Source organism: Histoplasma capsulatum, genomic scaffold, assembly GCF_000149585.1.
Source record: "Histoplasma capsulatum NAm1 scaffold_3 genomic scaffold, whole genome shotgun sequence".
NCBI classification, from domain to species: domain Eukaryota; kingdom Fungi; phylum Ascomycota; class Eurotiomycetes; order Onygenales; family Ajellomycetaceae; genus Histoplasma; species Histoplasma mississippiense.
This window is the reverse complement of record NW_001813980.1, coordinates 1537305-1545721: the sequence shown is the minus strand read 5'-3', so window position 1 is coordinate 1545721 and position 8417 is coordinate 1537305. Positions and strand designations below refer to the sequence as shown.

Sequence of the window (8417 nt, the reverse complement as noted above, 5' to 3'; positions counted from 1 at the left end):
ACTAGTCTAATCAAGCCACAACGATATACATATATATATATACACAGGGACCCTGAAAATAGAAAAATCACATTACCTGCATTAGTATCTATCTAATACATATCCGCGGGAGGCTCTTTCTCTAGTAGTCAGCAAAAGAAAAACAGCTGGATAATAAAAGTTGGAAGATTGTAAGCATCCCTTATCCCTCCCCCCCCTGTCCAGTAAAGAGCACGCAAACCTAAAACTTGTACACCTGCTCCTTGCTATATCCAAGCTCCTTCAGGATGCCAGAGAGCTCGCCCTGGTCCTTGGGGCTGACCTTTTGCCCGCTGATCGCCTTGTACATGGCTGGCGGCCCACACACGAAAATCTTGATATTCTCTGTCTTGGGTTCGGGGAGCACGGTCTTGAGCAGGTCCTTGGTGATGAAACCGGTGCCCTGCGCCCAGTTCTTGGGCGGTTTGTCGAGGGTGTAAAAGGCACGGAAGCGCCGAGGGTAGGTGTTTTCGAGATGTTCGAACTCCTTCCGCAGCAGGATGTCTTCCTCCGTGACGTTGGCGAAGACGAGCGTCACCTTGGTCTTGTCTTCGGGGTTGCTGAAGATCTTGCGGACGAGTTGATACATGGGCGTGATCCCGGTGCCGCCTGCGATCAGGCAGATGTGATCGTGCTTGCTAGGCTCCCATGGATACTTGGGAAGAGGGCCTTTGAAGTCAAGCCGTTGGCCTACTGCCATGTTGTGCAGGTGGTTGGACATCGGGCCGTTGGGGTATCTCTTTACCAGGAGATCCAGGTACCCCAGGCTGGCCTGTCATGTTGGATTAGCACATCCTTTGTTATTTACCTTATCCCACCCAAGGGAGCCAGGATTCTTGGGACTACTTGTCCCACCCACATACCTTCATCGCTGACAGGAGTGTAAGGACGAATTGTCGGCTTCTCGTCCGTTAGGCCCTTGTATTTGGTCAGAAGGGCGGCTGTTGTGATCAGAGGTTAGCCGCATAAAATCGGTGGATCAACCAACAGTTCCAGAAAATGGGAATGGGACATACACGCGATATGAAGACCAGAAACGCTTTCGGGATCCTCAAACTCGAAGCGGAGTTTCTTGACGTTATGGTTGACATTGTCGATGTGGGCCAGCTTGAGGCCAATCCATCCCTGGTCCCCTCCCTTGAAGACGGTGCTGCGTTCCTTCGGCTCAGACTTCGCGGAAGTAGTTTGCCAGTAGTAGTAATATCCGGCGCCAGCTGCGAGAGTAATGCCTCCAATTAACGGAATTCGCGATGACTTTGCTGGGGCTTCTGAGGAATATTTTCGCACACTCTTTGCGCAATCGGAGAGAAGCGTCAGGAACGCGGGCACCAGCAATGGATGTTTTTTTAGAACGAACTCACCTGTGCTAGAGGCTGGGAGCATCGGAATGTATATCGTGCAAACATTTTGGACGGAAGTTGACACACCAATGGATGGGTGGATGAGGAGGATGATCGATGGAGGGTTGAATTGACTTGGGGTTGAAGTTTGTTGGGTGCTTATTTTAATTTCCAACTAATCATATGGATTTAAATTATAGATAGGTGCTGCTTTATTAAAACAAACACAAGGGCAATTCCATTGTAAGGGTTTTCAGAGCTTTCTTACAATAGCAATTGAAGAGTTGAGAGTGAGAGAGTGATGGGGATATAGAATTCAGGAAGTATAACTACGAGTATTGAGATACTTATAGGACTTCTTGGAGAAGACAAAAAGATAAAAAGCATTGTTAATAGATCTTGATATTTAATCATTGTTCCCCTTTGTCCGTCCTGTTTGTTGTCCCTCCTCTCCTATTTCGTCTCCGTCTGGAACTAAACACTTTGACTTATATATATCACAAACTTCATGGAATGATCTTGACAGAATTTTAGAGGAGATTTTATCAAATGATGAGAATCAATTGTCTGGTACAAATCAGAATAATACCAACTACCATGGCACACTCCCCTCTGCAGCAGACTTTTCGTGATTCTTTCGACGGGACTGCCTTGATATACCTACTAGGTAGATATGGCCGCGGAAAGTGTTCTAAAGATGACCCTCGTGCATGCCGGTCAGACTCAAGCAGAGGTCAGTCTCTAGACTCCCTCAGGATTTTCTTACCGACTCCGCCGACTTGGTTCTATTCCAGATAAACTCCACCACAGACGACAATGGAAATATATAACGATTATGAGCTCAGAAATGAGTCGGTAGATGCGCAAACGCCTCCGCCACCGTCATGCGCCCATGGGGCATCTACTGGCAGTGGTGACTGGTTGGATCGGATGGCGGTTGGCAGAGCCTCATCAATTCTGCGAGAAGTTTTAGGTAAGGCGGTCAGTAAAAAAAGATACAGGAAGATACAGGACTCCCATATCCGCGTGCGAGGAGGCAAAGGATTGCTGAAATACCCTTGCAGCATGGGAACCTATCTGACAGCCGCGAAACAACAGGATTCCGGGTTGTGAAAACTATAGAGGACTTTAAGCATTTCAAGCAGGATTGGAGATGACGCAACGGCGGTAGATGAAAGAGTGATACCGACAGGGCTCCGGCCCTGGCTACGGATTTGATTATGGATGTAACGAGGATCATGTATCCCTTCAGAATGCAGATAAGGAAAGGAAGGTAGGTGGTTATATCAATTTTCAAAACCCTGCATCTAAGAGTTGCCTCAATTCCCCAGTTGAAAAATTCTAGAGATATTAATTTTCAATTTCTAGGCAATTCTTATGTCTTACGGATCCTTTGGATTACCACCAACTTAATCATCACAGCTCAGAGCCACAGAATCAAAATATTAACACCTGCTGGTAATTCATAGCATAATATTCAATATACTCAATGTGCGCTTAATGAACGAGACGCCCTGGAAGAATCATACGGAATGACGGGAAATGCCAAGTGCTAGCTATGTGAATCGCTGAACTAAACAGAACTAAACATGTCGCATAATACATTGGGGATACCACGAGTCAATGATTTCTGCTGCTCTTTGAAGCCCAATTCCCAGGTTGCCCGAAGTAGTAAGTAATGAAAGTGATGCTCTTTTTCGTCGAAAACCATCCCAACTAACAAGAGTAGCAACTATCTAATAATATCGGCGTATTTTCCCTGGCACTTTGAACGCTTCTGCAGATTTCTTTTCGGGTGCACCTGAGGGAGTATTCTGCGGAGCGGCTCCAGTTTTCTTCAATAGAGAGGTAGCACTTGAACCCTGTATATCAACACCTTCGGCACCTTGTGAAAGTCCGGTTGATTTCGAGAAACTCAGCTTCAACTGATGTAAAACCTCAGGTTGATGTGGCGTCTCCGGCTGCTGCAACATGTCAAAGTCAACGGCCTGTAGCTCATCAATAGCAGAGCACAATCTTTTAAAATGAGAAGACGCCCAGTCACTATACACACCCATCACGAACTTGTAAGATGTCCATCTCTCTTTGCCATTCAACTCTGTGAAGTTAAATTGACGAATGGAATGGCGGTAATAGGTGGTCCTCTCTCCATTTATCACAGGATAATGGCCATAGATCCTGACATCTCGGTGATCATGTGAAACAGAAAATGCCAGAACATGTCGATGTAGTTCTGCCTCACGGTTTACAAATCTGAAGAGATTAACAACACCTCTTACTGAGAGAGCAATGAAGTGTGCATTCTGTCGATCTGCAATATCAAGGTGTTTCCACACTTCACTTCAAACACAGTTTTACTAGGGAGCTCCGGATTTGTACTCAGTAATTGAGAACAGACAACTCTTTTGTCACTATCAACACCGCCATCATGGTCATATATAAAACAGCCCTTTGTCTCGAGATATGTAGCGTAGTATGTGAGGTTGTAAGGGTTTCTCTGTGTACTTTGTGAAGTCGTTTCACTTGCAGTGTTCAAACTAGTTGACTTCGTCTGGAGTTTTGGTCGCGCATAAAATTGCTCTATGGGATTGGGTCTTAAAAGCTCTTTAGGCCACTCGCATTCGTGAAGCACCCAATGTTCAGCGAGTCTGTCGTCGGTCCGTGACAGCCTTGAGGACGGATTTGAATCATCAGGCGAATCCTCAAGTTCGGGGTACCGTTGTTTACGTGTAGGTAAACACCGTGGTGGTGAAATTGGTAGACTGTGAAGAAGCATCAAAGGGTGGGTGAATGTATACATCTTGGTCCACTATCCGGGGAACTGGAGATAGATCGGCTTGCGTTGGTTCCCTGATTCCTGTGTCTTCACCAGGCTTGTAGGACTATGCTGTCGCTTGTCAAAACCATGTCTAACAGGATCAGTCTGCTGTTCATACACTCGCTTGCGTTTGCGGCCATTCAATTGAAATTTGGAGGGGTTCTGCCATCTGTTTGTTGACATTACTTTCTTGTAGAGCATCGTGGTTGCCGTGGCTATCATACAATCTTTGTAGGAGAGCAACTCGCTGCAGGTGGGGGTTGGCTAGTTAGGAAGGCTTCTTCCTCACAACCATTTTCTCCAGCTCCGGAGCTCTCTCCGGATGCCTCGAGATCCGCTTGCTGACGAGGGTCAGTTAAGAGCAAGACAGGAATAGCAAGACTGAACAACCCACCATTCTCCCGAATCTGCACGTGTGTCGCTTGACGCGGAGCCATAGTCACTGGAAGGGATGCGGACAGAGTGTTTATGCTGTTGAAGAGAGGGCCCGAAAGCTCAGAGTTATATGTACAGTACATGTACGGAGTACAGCGCGGCAAAAGGAAGTTTTAGGGCTCCGGCAAAAAAAAAAGTACAAACTTCGAGAGATTTGAATAACTAGTTAGAATAAATTGCTTTAACAAGTTACTGAAGCTGTATTAACGAGTAATTTATTCTCTCTAATACTTTTCTCTATTTTCTTCTTTATACTATTATTCTTATTCCTTTCAAGTTCTGATCAATTCTGAGAAATAGCGTTGATCACTTCTCAGCAATCTAAGGCTTTAGATAACCGAGAGATTCGAATTAAAATATATGAGATTCTTGGTTTAGCTGTGGACATATATTTCCACTGCATACTTTTCCTTGTTTAACAATGGGTTAGTCAAGTGGTGTGGAAGTTAACAAAACAAAAATAATGAAATTACAATTGCTTTAAAAAAACGTCAACATCACTAGCATTGCGGAATACTGATACAATCACGGTTAGGGATTACGAGCCAGGATTGCTAAAATAAACAATTATCATGAATTTTTTTTAAGAAAATTTATAAAATTTAAAAAAGTTTTCGCTCCATAGACTAAAGAGAAGGCCGCTGGATCATGGCGACAGCGGAAGGGTGCGTTTCAACCAGTCCATCAGCCCAGTACACAAGTGCAAATAGCCATAAGCGCAGTTCATTCATATACTGCATCCCCGCATTTTCCACGCCAACAAACCCCTCAAATCCACTTAAGCAAAAGTCGAAGGTCTTTGAGCTGCAAATATCTTTTTGGTTGAAGCCTTGGGAACCCGGTGGGGGAGAGGGAACTTGAGATTCTTGGTGATGAGCTGCTTGATATATGGTCGTCGGATAAGGTCGGCTTTTTCGAGCTCGACAACTTTCAGGATCTAGAAAAATGCAAAATTTTAATATAACAAGAAATCTATGATCAGGGTGTGATGGACGATTCATACGTGGATGGACCGGAATCTGGCACGATGGCGGGCAGCCATATCCTGATAGAGTGCTTGAACAGCATCAGTCCGCGACATTTCCCGATATTCCTTGTACATGTTGTGTGTGCCGGAACGCGAATCGTAACGAATCCAGATACCGAAGTTCTTAACCTTCAGTGGGCGCTTCTCGTGGATCTAGAGAGGAAGATGAAGGATTTGATGAGTTAACTTGTCCGTAGACCGTTCTACAGGAACGAAGTTTTCACAAGCGCAAACTATTTCCCTGAAGGGGGTACATACCACATTGATGGACACAATTTCACCATTTGCCTTCTTCACTTTTCGTAGCTTCATCAAGAAAAACCAGAATCTTGACTTTGCAACGACGGTGTTCGGAGCGAAGATGCGCATGCGATACAGTTTTGGCGTGGGGTTTGCCTCTGTGGGCAGATGTCGCCCGATGACCTGGTATTCCGTGAGACGCCCTAATTTAACACACAAAATTAGACAGTGTTGCTGACAGCGGTTTCTGTGATCTTCGTAGGACGATATGACGATATTAAAGATGCAACATGTCGGCTGGTCCGTCTATATCTCAAAAAATTCGATGGGCAAGAAACCAGTTCCAGAAAAGATTCCAGAGCGCAAATTATCCCCATCGGAAAACTGCAACGAGATTTCTCCACAACTAATAGTCACGACACTCCACCAGGCGTAGTTTCATGAATTGGGATTTTTATCGGAGTAGGATAATGTTACATTGCGATCTCGAAAGGGGTTTGGCAGGGCATTACAGCGTGACTCGAATTAAGGGATTAAACTCACCCATCTAGAACCTCGACGTCAGTAACTCGTAATTCAATATAGCTCTTGGATAAGTACTTACTTTGTCTGGTTGTCGTGCTGTGTCGTGAGATGGATGCCGTCTTCAACGCACGGAATTTCAGATTTGTTGGAGCTTGTGGTGGCTAGGGCTGTCTGTGGCCCTTCGCTTAACCCAGGAGCCTCAATGCACTAACCGAGTTTGGTTATGCCAAGATATCACTCCTCCAGAAAACCTCCAGCCAACCGCGAATATCAAGCAACAAGGAGGAACTGACTACTTGGCCTGGAAGATGACGGTCTAAATTCCTTTTTTTATTAACACCTTTTACTATATTTGCTATCTTGCTCAGCCCGTGTGCTCTTATGACGACGCACCTAAGGGTTGACCGCAAAATGAGAACCATATTTGTTGAGTTCAAGGAAGCTCAGCATACAGGTATTGGTTCTGCGTTGGCAGCTACAATTACTCCAGTTGCCCCTCCAAGTGACCCAGATAGACTGCGGAATTTCTATTATTTCACAAACTTTGCCAAAGTTCAGTCAGATATCCGATATGCTCTCCTCCAAGACCGATCAACCGGGGTCAAACTCTCGAAGCAGGAGGGCAATGCGTGGGTAGAAGTTTTCGTGGCATACTGGAAAGCAGTGGCAGATATAGTCGAAATCGAAGAGTCGCCTCAAACCGGGAATTGGACCAAAGTCTTTAACGCTTGGAAGCAAGTTGCCAATCTTCTCATCCGCGGGTACACCAACGGAGGGTTCCAGGCGTGGACATTGCCTTGTATATATGTCGTCGGGAGATATCTTCGAATATTCGCGATGGAAGCGGATGCCAGCACTTCCCAGGATTCGGATACCTTTAATAATGGCTTCCAAGATGACGTTATATCCGACTCCAGTAAGCATGCCAAGTTAGAGGATTCTTCTCAAATAATTAACCGGATGTTCACGCTATGTCTTCATGACAGGTATGCTTCTGGTTGGGCATCATATTAGGTTACTTTTCTAAAACTTCTTGCAGGGCGCCAATTGAAGAGTCTCGTAAATGGGGCGTATATAATACCGTGAATCTTTCCTTCAAAACGTATTTTAAGGTTCGGATTCCTGGGAGACTTCTGTCATGGCTTCTGGTCCGTTTTCTAACAACCATGACCTTATAGCTCGGGGCCGTATCATCGTGTAAAAGCCTGCTGCGCGCTATAGATGCATCACACGCAGATTTACCGCCAGTTTCAGCTTTCCCCAAATCGCACATCGTCACTTTCAAATATTATCTTGGGGTGATATGTTTCCTTGAAGAGAACTACGCAGAGGTATGTGTGGATGGTGCTGACACTTCTCCGTCATCCACATTTGATCTGTATATTAATCATAGAATCGCCTAGGCCGAAGAGCATTTGAGCTACGCGTGGAAAATGTGCCATCCCCTGGCGAAGAAAAATAAAGAGTGGGTGCAAGAAATTTCCCTTTCCCATTCTGTGGCAACAGTACTAAGTTGCCCTATCTAGATTAATCCTTACGTATCTTATTCCCTGTCACATCGTAACGACCCACACACTACCGACACTTCGGCTTCTTACCCCCTATCCACTTCTCGAGAAGTTATTCAGTCCCTTGTGCAAGTGCATCAAGAAAGGCGACCTCACAGGATTTGACGCCGCAATGGCGGCTGGCGAGAACGAATTTGTCAAGAAGCGTATATATCTTCCTCTCGAAAGGGGACGAGATATCGCACTCCGCAATCTCTTCCGGAAAGTGTTCTTGGCTGGAGGATATGATCCACCGGTGAACGGGCAACCACCCATCAGGCGGACGAGAATCCCTGTTGCGGAATTCGCTGCTGCAATTAGATTAGGCAACAAGGTGGATGAAAGGGTTCCGCTAGATATGGATGAAGTTGAATGTTTTCTGGCAAATCTGATCTATAAGGTGAGACGAGACCTTTCTAATGTTTTCCATATGATTCTGTTCCAGTTCCTGGAAAGAGCTCCAAATT

General features: G+C 45.4%; 4 protein-coding genes across 4 annotated transcripts; 1 reads left to right on the top strand and 3 right to left on the bottom strand.

Moving 5' to 3' along the window:
- Positions 1-220: 220 nt before the first annotated feature.
- Positions 221-1424, bottom strand: HCAG_03595 (hypothetical protein; the record flags this gene model as incomplete). Its single annotated transcript, XM_001541447.1, has 4 exons — positions 221-790; positions 874-959; positions 1035-1308; positions 1380-1424. The coding sequence occupies 4 exons, from the start codon at positions 1422-1424 to the stop codon at positions 221-223; spliced, it is 975 nt and encodes a 324-aa protein (XP_001541497.1).
- A 1670-nt stretch (positions 1425-3094) lies between these two features.
- On the bottom strand, positions 3095-4613 carry HCAG_03594 (predicted protein; the record flags this gene model as incomplete). The annotated part of the gene is made up of 5 exons (XM_001541446.1): positions 3095-3401; positions 3638-4120; positions 4295-4423; positions 4466-4517; positions 4571-4613. The coding sequence occupies 5 exons, from the start codon at positions 4611-4613 to the stop codon at positions 3095-3097; spliced, it is 1014 nt and encodes a 337-aa protein (XP_001541496.1).
- A 776-nt stretch (positions 4614-5389) lies between these two features.
- On the bottom strand, positions 5390-6425 carry HCAG_03593 (60S ribosomal protein L20; the record flags this gene model as incomplete). Its single annotated transcript, XM_001541445.1, has 4 exons — positions 5390-5548; positions 5615-5791; positions 5897-6081; positions 6422-6425. 4 exons carry the CDS (start codon positions 6423-6425, stop codon positions 5390-5392), a joined length of 525 nt encoding a protein of 174 aa, XP_001541495.1.
- Positions 6426-6784: 359 nt separating this feature from the next.
- Positions 6785-8370, top strand: HCAG_03592 (conserved hypothetical protein; the record flags this gene model as incomplete). Its single annotated transcript, XM_001541444.1, has 6 exons — positions 6785-7389; positions 7443-7551; positions 7582-7734; positions 7807-7868; positions 8032-8284; positions 8356-8370. 6 exons carry the CDS (start codon positions 6785-6787, stop codon positions 8368-8370), a joined length of 1197 nt encoding a protein of 398 aa, XP_001541494.1.
- Positions 8371-8417: the final 47 nt, after the last annotated feature.